The sequence below is a fragment of the Lolium rigidum genome, chromosome 6, assembly GCF_022539505.1.
Source record: "Lolium rigidum isolate FL_2022 chromosome 6, APGP_CSIRO_Lrig_0.1, whole genome shotgun sequence".
Lineage (NCBI taxonomy): Eukaryota > Viridiplantae > Streptophyta > Magnoliopsida > Poales > Poaceae > Lolium > Lolium rigidum.
Genome location: NC_061513.1, coordinates 309,000,117 through 309,013,973, shown reverse-complemented (window position 1 = coordinate 309,013,973; position 13,857 = coordinate 309,000,117). Strand labels below are relative to the sequence as shown.

At 41.2% G+C, this 13,857-nt stretch overlaps 1 protein-coding gene and 1 pseudogene across 1 annotated transcript; one reads left to right on the top strand and one right to left on the bottom strand.

The window, feature by feature from the left end:
• Nucleotides 1-6,985: 6,985 nt before the first annotated feature.
• On the bottom strand, nucleotides 6,986-9,098 carry LOC124664574 (annotated as a pseudogene).
• Nucleotides 9,099-9,507: 409 nt separating this feature from the next.
• LOC124665621 (uncharacterized protein At4g14342) lies at nucleotides 9,508-12,697 on the top strand. Its single transcript, XM_047203016.1, has 5 exons — nucleotides 9,508-9,696; nucleotides 10,122-10,201; nucleotides 10,703-10,788; nucleotides 10,908-11,031; nucleotides 12,423-12,697. The coding sequence occupies exons 2-5, from the start codon at nucleotides 10,196-10,198 to the stop codon at nucleotides 12,468-12,470; spliced, it is 264 nt and encodes an 87-aa protein (XP_047058972.1). The 5' UTR covers nucleotides 9,508-9,696; nucleotides 10,122-10,195; the 3' UTR covers nucleotides 12,471-12,697.
• The last annotated feature ends 1,160 nt before the right edge of the window (nucleotides 12,698-13,857 follow it).

The following is a 13,857-nucleotide window of genomic DNA, read 5'->3' as shown; positions in this document are numbered from 1 at the left end:
GCTAGTGGTATTTCAGATGAAAATATATTACACGGAAAATAAATATATTTCATGGTTTATCTAATTATATTGGTTTTCTATGTTACTGTACTTATATTTCGGAACATAGGTAATACACTTTAATGATTTTTTTGTAAAAAATAGTTTAAACTTTACGTGGTTTGATTTTTCCAAAAAAAACTTTATTCATCAAAACGGAGGTACTACCTCTTCTGAACAATTGAACTTTGGATCGTGCTCACTTATCTTCGACAGAAGTCGGCAAGCTCTATTGAGCCATTGCCTCACGCCGGCCTCCTCAACTTCGTCGCTTTGTCGAGCCTTGTATCTTCTCATTTGCAGGCACCAAATCTGCTACGGGAGATAATTAAGCCGGCTGTGGTTCCTACGACGAGGAGTTATATTAAACTTAAGTTATGTCAGAAGCAAATTCATTTGTTATACCGATATCAAATTTTATTTATATCGGAAGAAATTGGAGAAGACACTTGGTAATTGCTTCGAAACAAATGTACATATCTTTTGATAGAGTTTTTTCAGATCAAAACACATGTACAAATATAAGTTGCACTAAAGAAATGCTCTAGTCGAGAAACCAGATGTTCAGATCCGCACCCTATAGAATTGCATAATTTGACTCCTAGTTTAACATTTGCACCCTCATCCGACTCACACAGCACACATAGAAAATAAACATAAGTTCTATATCATTAACTATGAACCTTCTTATCTTATTATATATTTATTCAGGTGCTAACTAACAGTGATCGTCTCTTGTACCCAACTATCACCTTACCTTTATTCTCCGGAAGAAATTTATCAAATTATTCCTCTAGGAAAGGTGAAATCATTTTAAACTCAAATTTCCTTAGCAAACAACTCCATTACTCCATGCCACTTTTATCTGCATGAATGCATATTCCTCACCCATAAAAGCATGCCTTCCACCACCCAAAGGATGTGTACACAAACTTGCCACCTACTTTGTCCTCCTCTCTCCCTGGACCAAAACCAGTATGGGTCATATACATGAGGGTCTTTGTAAATATGTGGTAGATTGTTGCCAACAGCCAGAGGTCGCCACGGTATGCCCTTCTGGTATTTCATATGTGTATCCTTCTCTAGTTTGGACAGTGAAGTCCTTCTTCGCATGGAGAAATATCATAGCTGATGGAGAGTGCATCCTTGTCACCTCTGATGATGTAAGGTCTCCATATCAAACAAGATGTTGTAGTCAATTCGATCTCCGTGTTTCTCAAGGAGTTTCGTTTGCTCTTCTACAACAGCTTGTAATTACTTTTTATGACTAAACAGACAAGCTCCCATCCACGAGCTAGCGCTTGAGCTCATATGTTGACCAACAAACAACATACTAATGAGTACCCCGGTGTGCTCAGTCATGGAGCGGCCATTCTCCATGCATTTCGAATTTATGAATTTTGGTAGCACATCATCCTCAGCTTGGCATGAGATTTTACGTAATCTCACTATCTCACTAAAAGACTGTCCCAACTTAGCTCGTGCTTTGTCACGTCGTTGGTGTGCTAGAATTTGGAGATATGGGAAGAAAAGGGCGTTCAAGTGTGTACCATTTTCAAAAAGATTATGTAGGAGCACAAAGACTTCTTCGAACATCTTCTCACGGACCTCTTTCCGAAGCAAGCATCGAGCTGCGATCATCATGACTACCTGCTCGAGTTCATGCTTTAGATCAACTATGCCATCTTCACCCCATTTTGCAAAGTAGCCCTATAGAATAGAGAGGAGCGTCATGAGAGATAATCATCTCGCTAGTTCATAAATGAAACCATATTTTCTGTTTTTCATATCTTGTATATAAATAACAGTTGAAAAATCCAGCTAGATTTATCCTCTTCATTAAATTATTAGTCTAAAAATATATGAAAATGTTCCCTATAATTTCTTACAAGGACAAACGTACAAACATATAGTATAAAATGACGATATGCGGGTACAACCAACCGTTATTTTCCTATTCATTACTTGTTTGTTGGTGATTGATAACTCTGTTGAATAATAAGACTGGCTATCTATGAAGAGAAGTAGTAAGCTACATAGAAGTAACACCTCTCGTCAACATGCCCGAAGGAAATAGCTTTCATCACAAAGGAATGAAATCAAAATGGTACTAGGAAATTTAGTCGCGGGTCAAAGTTCCATGTCACTATCCTTGGAAACTGATTGAATAGACTTCCGTTTCACAAATTCGGAGTTACAAATTTTAATAAATTATGCATCTAGGCCCATGTTTGCCTTTATTCTTTGCAATACCAAAGAATAAAAAATGAAAATATTTTAACATACATTAATGATCATATCTAACCCTTGGATAACTGAAAATATGTCAACTTGGAAAAAAAGATTTCGCAGTTTCGGTTGACTATACTTTACTACATCCGTACACAATTAAATGTAATCTAGGTTGTGTCCCAAGTTAAATACTTTTAAATTTGACCAACTTTACAGCAAATCGTAGCAATATTCATGGTATAAATTCATATATTATAAAACTACATTTCAAAATTCATCTAATGATATTACTTTGGTGTCATAAATGTTGCTGCAATTTTTTTAATTTTAGTCAAACTTAATAAAGTTTTACTTAAAACTAAACCTAGAAGTACACTTATTTGTGGATGGAGAGACTATAAATTAATGATATACGAAATTGTATACTTGAGAAAAATATCAATTGGTCGTGTATCTTCGTCTTAATTAACGTATTGATGAATCCAGTCCAAGGAGCATGTTGATAGAAAAAATACAACAAAAGTTTTTATAGAAATACAAATAACTGAGAACCAACCTGAGGTTGGGTGGTTAGGAGGGTGGTTGTACCCCCAGCCCACCAGATTTCAAACCCCAGGTTTGACATCTGTGTGTCTCATAAAGGCGGAATATTCATTCAGTGGGAGGCGATGTTCCCGTTGACAGCGAGGCGCCTGTGGTGACTTCGTCAATTTCAAGATCCAATCCGCCGGCTCAGTCTTCCGAAGGTGCTCATAGGGGTAGGGTGTGCGTGTGTGCGTTCATAGGGGTGAGTGTATGCGCGTGTATGTGAGCGCCTACGTTTGTACTGTGATTCTCAAAAAAAAAAAAATACAAATAACTACTTCATCCATCCGCGAATAAGTGTACATTTAACATGGAGTTGGTATTTTGAATCTCAAACTCCTTGGAGCCTGATTCATCAAAAAAAAAATTAAAAATATAAACCGGGCATGCAAATCAATATGTTCACTTTCTTATTACAATATGTCATTTACTAAATATGTATTCAGTTGCGCACTAAAAAAACATGTGTGCGAGTCTATAAAGGCAAAGTAATAGCAATGTGTTATAGGCCCATGAATTAGTTTATTTTTTGTATAGCCTGAAAAAAATGATTTCACCATTAAGTGTGATGTGCCAGTTGTTTTTATCGATAAACAAGACGCATTCTATCACAAGCCAAGAAAATAAGTCTAGCACCATGTGATAATATTTCTAACATAGCTCCATTGAGTCCAATGTCGGTTATGGAACCAATTCCTAGAATTATGAAACCCATGTGAGGAAGAGGCTATTCTTTTTTTTAATCCAAGAGAAGTTGAAGCTGCATTCCCCAGGGAAAATCTATAATGAGCATGAGGTAACAATTCCATGTTGATCCGAATCAATCCGTATGCTCCCATCTTTCAGAGGATTCCCGCTACTATATGTAAAATAATTTGAGAAACTTAAAAATTCAAAATGTGTTTTTATGTGTTGCTTACCTCCACTTCACGAACCATATAATCAACGTTGTTCCTCACCTCACTGTCTTCATCACATCTCTGCAGAGTTTGATCTGCTTGCTATGGGTGGCGAAATCCGCATTGAGCAAAGTGCCTTTCCCAAAGTTCTATTTTTAAGAGTCATAGAATTGAACACATTTCCTAGGACCAAACTAGAGAGTGCATTGACATGCATTTCCCTTACCACGGTGCATCCTAGGACCAGACTCGACGGTGCATGGATGCGAACGGATTTTGTGGACAACGCATAGAGGTATATGTCTTGGACTGTTGATTTATTTTTGGGAGATCCTTGCTCGCCATGGTAGATGGAAAAAAATAACTCCATCTTCTCATTTTTATTCGAATCTGAAAGTAAAATGACGGTGACGAAAACACTTACGCCGTAAGTACAAAAGTAATTCTCACAATATTTTGCATAAATATAATGCACATGTTTTGAAATCATCACACATGCGCTTTCAAAATACCGTGTTCCATACTGTAATTTCATAGTTTGTTGTAATCTTGCACTTATATTTTTCTCTAAAACTTTTATCCGAATCTGAAAGAAAAATGGACGGTGACGAAAACACCCATACCGTAAGTACAAAAGCAATTCACACAATATTTTGCATAAATATAATGCACACGTTTTGAAATCACCACACATGCGCTTTCCAAGCGTACAAAATATTTATTATATTTTTTTTGAATACCGTGCTCCATATTGTAATTTCAAAGTTTGTAATCTTGTACTTATATTTTTCTCTAAACTAGCACAAATGCCCGTGCGTTGCTACGGGAGAACGAAAATTTTTACTCACTATGGAGACTCTCTTTCTTCTATTTTTTCTCCTTTGCATATATCATATCTCGCGGCCTCTTCTTCCACGTCACCTCTCTACCCACTTCACTTGTCCTTGGTTTAGCATTGCCATCTCCGCCCTCCTTTGACCTTGTTGCTTTAAAAGTTTTCCATTATTGCTTTAAAAGTTAGACATCTCACGTAACCTGATGAAACATCAAATAGTGATATCAAATTTTGTGACGTACTAACCAAATCTACGTAGGTTAGTCTAGGGGGCAACTCAATAGGAAGTATATAGGCTAATTTACTCCTGCTTCACCTTAGTACATCATTAATAAAAGTGGTGAAAACGAGCGGCGTTAACTATATGATGAATATGATAAATTTTTGGTAAACATCAACAAACTTAAAATCCCGAGTTGGTGGAATCTTTCATAACAACCAACTAAACAATACTACTCCCTCCATCACGTTTTAGGTGTCAGAAGTCTAGTTGAAAACATTTTTAAATATCCATCCTTCCTATTTCAAAAACGCGCCAATGGATCCCCGATCCCCGATCGATCTTAGCCTCGCGCCGGCGGAATCGCGCGCTTGGGCTCCAGCTTTGCGCCGGCAGGCCTCCCACGCTCGCACCCGCCCGGCGCTCCTCGCAGCCTCGTTGGCCTCGCGGTGGAGCTCAGAGCCTCGCGCCGGCGGGCGACCTCTCGCCTCTTGTCGCGCCGCGTGAGCTCGCCTCTTGTCGCGGGCCCCCTGCTATGTCTTGAGCTGGTAGGTCTGCAACACTTGTTGATTTCACTTGATATTTCACCATAATCTGCAGCACGGGTTGATTTATATGCATCAGTATAGCAGCACATGCTGAAGAGTTCAGAGGCTAATTTTGGAACTGAAGAACGTGTTAATTCTATCAAAATAAGAACACCTTGATTATCTTGCCCCCCACCTAGATCCTTTCAAAATAAGAACAGGCTAGGTTATATGCCTCCTGAAAGGTTATGGATCTATGAAAGATAACAACTACTCCCTACTCCCATTTGCAAGGATAAGTTCATACTACACTGCATTCCCATTTGCAAGTTAAGAGGGATTAGGTTTCTTGTATTTTTGGAAAAAAGTGGTTTGCTGGCATTAGTTTACTACTGCAGCCGGTCGGATTATTGGGATCTCAAAAGAAAAGAAAGACATCAGTGACATCAGGAAAGAAAGATCTCAGTATCTTTTATGATTAGAAAGTAGCAGTAGCAATGGCAATGTAAGCAACTAATACTATTGGTCAGTATCTAATACTATATATTGGTCAGTATGTAGCTAAGTTTCAGAGATGTGGATTTCGCTTGAAGTTATTGTCTCCCCTAACCGTGGCAGAGACAAATAGCATGTGGTATAATGTAGTGGTATCTCCAAAATGAAGTCAACTAACAGTAGATTTTACTCCCCTAGTCGTGGCAGAGACAAATAGCATGGAGTATTTGTAAGGAACAAATCTACCTGGCAGATGCAAAATGGAGTACAGTACTTGTTAGTTAGCTAATGCCATATATGCCATGTACATTTACCAAATTCCAGTTGCCAAAATGCATTTGGTCTTGTCTTACCAGTGACCATGGATACCAGGCTCGATTCCTTGCACATTCTTGATCTACCCAAGCATGGAGTACTAAATGGCCTCCTTTCTCTGTCAGCATGTGTTGCAAAGTGAGGATATTTAAGTATACAATATTATCCAGATCTTAATAGTGAAAAAAATAAGGAGATCTCATAATTATACAATATGTAAAGTGAGGATTGTTTGCACTTTTGCTGCTGTATATTCTGCCATATATCATCAATAACAGTGCAAGCTAGCCTTAGAACAACATTACATCACCTGCACAACGGTACATCATCTTTTGGCCATTCCGTTTTAACAATACAGTCTAAATAATTCCATAATCCCACACGATAACACATAGAAGAATGTTTACCTCATCTCTCATGTCCTCGACTCTGCTATTTCCTAAAATCTCGTTCAGCCCTCCTAGTATAATTCTGAAAGCATCAATCTACATAAAGAAACACCAATTTAAGCGATCAATCTAAATATACCTCGAATCCATTACATTTGCCACAGGTAAAATGTCAAAGGAAAATTAAAGAACCAATGAGCAGATAAGCATCAGAACAAAAAAAACTAATATGGTTGCTATGGTCTTAGCATATAATACTTGTATTAGATAAGCATACATGCATTACTTTGTCTCACTAATAAACCAAAAAGAAACATGACTGTATGAGGTAGTATAGAATAGTTAAATGGTGCAACAATAGATGTACAACAACTGCATATTCATTTGAAAAAATAAATACATAATACGACAAGTTTGAGCATCCACGTGACAAGGGAACTGAAGCTTTCTCACATGTACAACAACTTTGCTTTATAATTCTGATATACATGCCAAGCACAAACTTGTTGAGTAGTATTTGGCCAGGCTGCAGCCATTGCACTACTCAACTGAATAGATTGATCTATTAAAGCTACCGCTGGCTGTTTCCATATGCATGGCGATCTTAAAACTCTCTAACAGCCACTTAAACGACTCAAATGATTCATCATAGAGCAAAGCTGCACCAAAAATAATTGTTTGCATGTGATGATTCACGCCAAGGAACAATGTCAATGGCGCCTGCCATATCCATTTATCTTGTATGTTGTGTCTAGACAGAGCACATCGCTGAAGTAGTTGAAGTCATTTCTAGATTTTGGATCTGCCAAATTTTTTTTGGTTAGTTTGTCATCCTCATCAATCTGCACGGTATAAAAGAACGAGGGTTATCCATTTGCATAGTCTGCAAATATTTCAATATGGCTCCACCATCGCCAGGTTGCATCGTCTTCATGCGCTTTGAATGGAGATAATTCTTATAATCTGCTAGGAGGAGGGAAATATTTCGAAGGAAACCAACTTGTCTCACAACAAGATCACCAGTTGCTTTTGTAGTTGGTGTCACTACAGAATCATCTGACAGTTCTGTTTCCCCATACTGAAGTTCCATCAATATCCTCTGTGACCTTAGTATATGCATCGTCGAAGGAGGGTCAGCTGATGATTGTGCTATGCTTTAAAATCAGTGAGTCCATATTTACATTCTAGTGTGACTTTAATAATCAACCGTGCTGGACAGCCAATTCTTATATCTAACCTTGGCTTCTTGGCTTCCAATGAAGTCTTATCCCTGTTGTAACCCTCTCTTGAGCACACAAAAGTCCTTACTTTGGTAATATTTTCAGTAGATTTATGCGATGTGCTTTTTCGAACACTAAAACCAATATGCCCAGCATATTTATTGTAGAATTCATATGATATTTCCTCTCAAATTCCATGTCCACCTCAGGACCCAGCTTAGCAAGTGAAGCCTCATCTATTGGTGATTCAGTTTCTATCATTCTTCTCATTTTCCCCTGAAGAACCAAACATAAATAAGTTCAGTAACAAGAAAAATGAGGCACATTTAATTGTACCAGACCTTAACCAGTACCACCATCATAAGATGAAAACAGTAAACGGATCTACATGCTTGGGCCACAAAGTAAAATTCAACTCTGAAAAAATCTATTTTTTGATGGTTTAGGTACTTGTGCAACTTGAAAAAATTCACCACAACTAACTGGAATTAAATACATTGCAAAGGTGAGGAGTAAAAGATGTTATTATAGATGGCAAACGATCCATGTCATATACAGTAAGGTAAAAGTAAATTGGTGTGTATCTGTGCTACATGATATTGTCCCCCATACTTGATCCAAGTACTGCAAGATCCTAATAAAGGAATCCTCTAATGTCATTATCCCTGATGAAGATGGCTAGTGCACCAGCGTATCCTCACCAGTGCCTCTCCGAACAGTCTGTTTAGTTTCACTAAAAGGTAAGGGAAAAATCATTTGATAATAACATGCAAGTATCTAACGACATTGACCTACAAGTGCTTCGAACCGTAGAGAAGGCGATAGAGAGATAATGTAAAGCTCAATTACTCGTCTAGTTTCTACGGACAACGTGCGGAGTACCATCATGGTATGTTAATATGATAATGTGCCAGAAAACGAAATTATCTTCCATCCGATTTGTAGCTATATTCAAAATCAGCACAAGAACTTGAAGTTTGGCATGTTAAAAAGCGGTGCTTGAACCTCGGTGTGTCACAATCAACTTTGTCAATTCACAGATTTTAAAACAGGTGTACACGTACAGATTGGTGATTACAACTTCCATCACGAAGCAAAATTTGAAATTAACCTAGCACAGATCAGGAACATCACGATAACTAATCTGTTGGTCTCCGTTCCAAGAAATTTTCCATCTCTCTGGTTCCATGGTTCGGGACTTACCTCCAGACTGTCGGGCGATGAATCCAATGGAGGCGGTCCGCAGCGAAGTCCTGCTTGAGAAAATGAGAAGGAAGGGCGGGCTGAGGTGAGTACCGTGGGGACGAGCTTCCATGACCTCGAAGTACCGCGCGCCCTGCATCTCACACCACCGTGCAGAACCTCGTGTGTGCTGAACCAACTCGCCACCGGCAGCGCCCCTACCGGCAAGACGGGGGTTCCTTCACTCCGACCGAAGGAGGTACGCGGCGCCGCCTGCCGGAGATGGACCGACAAAGAAACGATAACCTAGATGTGATGTGATTCTGTTCGTTGTTTGGTCGTGAGGGGGGAGAAAGAAACGAGTCTGTGAAATTGGACCAGGCCCATAAGGCCCGACGAAACTGACGAAGCGGGACGACGAGAACGGGAGGTACGCGCGTGCGGAACGGGTTTGACGACGAAGGGTTTTGACTTTTGAGGATGACGAAAGTAGGGGGAGAAGGGGAACACGTTTCTCTAAAACTCGCCGTCCAGCCCGTCAAAACCCTATCCCCTTACTCTCCGGCGCGGTTCCAGCCGAGCCGACCACCGCGTCGCCGCTCCGCTCCGTTCCACCTCCCCAAAATTCCGACCTCCACCGTTCCCGTGTCCCCCCGCACCTCAACACTCCCGCCTCCCACGCGCGACGTCGCCACCGCCGTTCCCGTCCCCGCTCCTTCCACACCGCGCCGCCGCAATCGCTGGCCATTGGTTTTGAGGTATGACCTTGTTTCATCCAGCGATTCTCATAGTCAGATCCCACCGACCTGTATTTCTCGGGCACACACGGACCGCCGGCGCAGCGCCTAGATCCGCCCGCCCCTGCGGAGCTGCGAATTCGTGCTTCACTGCAGATCTAGTTTAGCTGCCTGCCATTTTGATCGGGAAACTTTCTTTGTAAATTCCCGAGGTTGTTAAGTTCGCTGCGCTGTAGGAAAATTCGTTGTTGGCAATAAACTAGATTGTTCTCGGCTGATGAAAAGCAATAATGTAGACCCCCTCATGTCTCGTCTGCTCTTACTGCAATACAATACACTTTCTGGGTAGGGTTTTTTTCATCACAAATCTCACTAAAAAAATCTGGATGCCTCCTTGAGCTGTTTTTGGATGATGACATACCTCTGTGTCTTCTGCACTTCTGTAGAACTGGGTGAACGTTTGCGATACTATTGGTCCGTCGTCAGTCTTCACAGGTCCGGATAACACTTGTCGGCCACCATGCAGGTCAGTAATCACTGGTCAAAAATCTCTGTGTTGCTGATTCTGCCCAATGTATTCAATTGCCATTTTACATAGAGAAATAAGAATTTTGAGGTGTGCGACAAAGCATCTACTATTTTTTATTTATAGTTGAATGGGCGAGCCTATTGAATATATACCCCAAAAATTCTTGGTCATTTAATTGATATAATGGTTAACTTGAACTAAAAACATGTTCTGCATGATCTTTATATCTGAACATTTGTTGCTGCATTTACCTTTTCGTTTTGGTATTGGTGGTTAGGTTCGAGTAGTTACTTTTGTGGCTATGTCCTGCTATTGTATATTTTGGATTGCGGTATTACGATGTTCATTTTTTACCTTCAGTTTACTTATTTTTAGGAGTTAATCTGAATATATCACCAGATCCCGGTGTCCTCTTCTCTTCTCTTTGGTTGCTACATCTTAAAGTATTTTTACATTTTGACTGGAACTCAAATTCTAACATGATTCAGTATTTTAAAGGCTAGCGACAGGTTCAATATAAATTCTCAACTTGAGCATCTTCAAGCCAAATATGTTGGAACAGGGCATGCTGACCTGACCAGATTGTAAGCATCTCATTTATTTGTCTGTATTAAAAACGTAATGGCACACTAGCTGTTCGGGCTTTCTTATTGTTGACACGGGCTGGTATGGTATTAACCATCAACATTTTCTTGTACTACAGTGAATGGGCTGTAAATATCCAAAGAGACAGCTATGCGTCCTATGTTGGACACTATCCAATGTTGTCATATTTTGCCATTGCTGAGAATGAATCAATTGGAAGGGAGCGCTACGAATTTATGCAGGTATGTGAACAGATTTTATCTTAACTGGTACACTGAATTTCAGCTGGAAATTGCAGATCACACGAAAGGTGTATAAACATTGGCGTAAATTATGACTAGGCTTGATTTATTAGGCTTGAGTTGTGTTCTGTTGAATTACCTTACTTGCTTGTATCAGGCTTTTACTAGTGGGTTGCTAGTCTTGCTTTGGTTACTTAGGCAGTTTCACTGTCTTCCATGGGGCCTTTCTTTGCCTCGTATTTGGCATTTTTATTGTTTTCGTGCATCATGTGAGTGTTTAATGTGTTTCACATTGCGAGATCATTAAATACTACCTCGATGCTGTTACTCTTCAAGTTGTAGCTCTGCAGAGTTTCTGTAATAAACCATAATATATCATGTCCAGAATCTAGCTTGAACTTGTTTATTTCCACGCTAGGAAGGAGTATTTCAGGGATGTGACAGTCTCAGATACTCTCTGTTTATAAGTTGATGTGAGATACACCCCCTGTGAGAACTCAAGTTATGTAGTGATTTCTTGAAATGATATGAGACTCCGGGCCTGTTTGGTTCCCGGCCACAATTTGACAAGCCAAAGTTTGGCAATTTGGCATATATTTGGTTCCTGCCACAGTTTAGCATTGCCACACTTTATTACCCATGTGGTCCATCTGTCATAGAGTGAACTTTTTTCAAAGATTTGCCACACTTTGTGGCACCCAATTTTTCAGCCACACTTGCCCAAGTTAGGCTTGGTAAAGTGTGCTTGGGAACCAAACAGGCCCTCCGTGTCTATAAATAGATGTTTCAGAATGCTCGCTTGTGAAGATTGATCTCTAACAAACACAATTTGTGACATTTTTTCACATGCAAGAGATGTAGCTTGAAGAGGTTTCACATCAACTAAATGGTCCAAATAAAAATTGTTTGTCTTTCTGTTGAGTGCTGGAAGCAAGGCACATGCTAGATGGTTGGTTAAATTGTTCCTCCAACTGATGCAAATCTAGATCCAAGCCTAGCAGGCTTCAGTTTGTCAATTCAGATTTTACCTTTCTCTGTTAGATACTCTTCAGTCTTAAAGCTTACTATGGTTGGTAGTTTGGTACGTTCTGTGATATGTGTTGTAGACAGGGGGAGCCAAGCTAGCTATCTGATACCACGGTTTATCTTTACCATTCTATTGCGCTCAGAATTGAAGAAAAAAGTTAGATATGTACCCAGAATTTCTATGCGAGCACCTATGCTATGTTGGACCTGCAATTGATCTGTTTTATCAAATTCATTTTGTTGCCATCAAATTTAGCATGTTTGAAGTTTACCAGCATCTGAGGTAGTTCCCGTTCATAGTGGTATTTGGCCATACTACAGTGGCTCCATTTGCATTTATTGAACCGCTGTTTCTGGTCTTGCAGAAAATGCTGCTTCCATGTGGCCTCCCACCTGAGAGAGATGAAGACTGAGGAGGTGTTAGCGCTGTAGTTGGTACCACGTCAGAAACTTGTGTTCGGCTGATGTTTGTTACCGAAGTTTAAGGCATGTGTGGATTAGCCACCTCAGCGCTGTGTGTGGTTGTGTTTGAACATCCTGGACATCTTTAGCGATGTGTTCCGTATCTCTACTTGTCCTCCAGCACTTGTTCCGTTCAGTTTAGCTATATTAATCTGGTGCCATCCAGTTGAATTTTATTTGTGGACGGCCACAGCTATCTTAGCCTCATAAAGGAGGTAATGTAACATGATGTCGTATCTGTGTCTTATGTAGTCGAATTGCAGCAGTTCATGGCAGAAATTGGGATGTATTGGAGATGCACGCTATGTTTTTATTTTTCATGTTCTAAGCCAGGCTTCATCCTCCCCACCTGTGGCGCGCTACTGGTGCTGGAATCTGTTTCTTTCTTCTTTGCAATGAGTGAAAAAATGGAATTCAAATAGATTTGGTATTGGAAGCTCATACATTTGTAGTTGGAAGTTGGGTCATTTTGACATATGAGATAGAAGTTGCAAGTCTTGTAGTGGAGTCTCCCTGTCAGTGGCGGCGCTCGTCCCCGCTCCCCCTCGCCGCCGGCGGCGCCGCCGCCGCCTGCGCCATGCTCCGCCTCCGTAGCTCCATCCTCACCCGCCTCCTCTCTTCTCCATGACCCGCAGATCCTCTGCACCCACGTGGAGACAACTCTGGGACCGAACGCCGTCGAGCTCACCGCCCTCGGCTTCTCGCAGACCGAGATTGCGAGCCTCGTCTCGCTCATCCCCGCCTCTTTCCGCTGCAAATCCATCGTCTCCAACGTGCCGTACTACCTGTCCCTCCTCGGTTCATACGAGAACCTGCTCCGGGTCCTCAAGAATAGCTCCACCCTCCTCTTCGTCAGCCTCGAGAAGGTGGTCAAGCCCAATGTCGCCTTCCTTCGGGAGTGCGGGCTAGATCACTGTGATATTGCCAAGCTGTGCATCTCCCGGCGATGGCTGCTCAGCACCAACCTAGAGCGCATCCAGGCGGCGGTGGCATGCGCCGAAAGTATTGGCGTGCCTCGTGGGTCTGGGATGTTCAGGCAGGCGCTGCACGCTGTTGCATTCCTCAGCAAGGAGAAGGTCACCGCCCAAGTGGACTACTTGAAGAGCACACTCAGGTGGTCGGATGCCGAGGTGGGCATTGCTGTTTCTAAGCTTCCGATGCTGCTGGTGAGATCCAAGGGCATTCTGCATATTCTGTCGGAATTCCTTATCTCTGAGGTGGGGTTGGAACCGGCATACATTGCTCATCGGCCAGCATTGCTCACTTATAGCCTGGAGGGCCGGCTTAGGCCACGGTACTATGTTGTGAAGTTCCTCAAGGAAAATGGACTGCTAGATC

Excerpts from the sequence above, each read along its gene's own strand:
- LOC124665621 (XM_047203016.1), top strand. Across the intron at positions 10,789-10,907 it reads CATGCTGACCTGACCAGATT|TGAATGGGCTGTAAATATCC; the intron begins GTAAGCATCTCA and ends CTTGTACTACAG. Across the intron at positions 11,032-12,422 it reads AGCGCTACGAATTTATGCAG|AAAATGCTGCTTCCATGTGG; the intron begins GTATGTGAACAG and ends CTGGTCTTGCAG.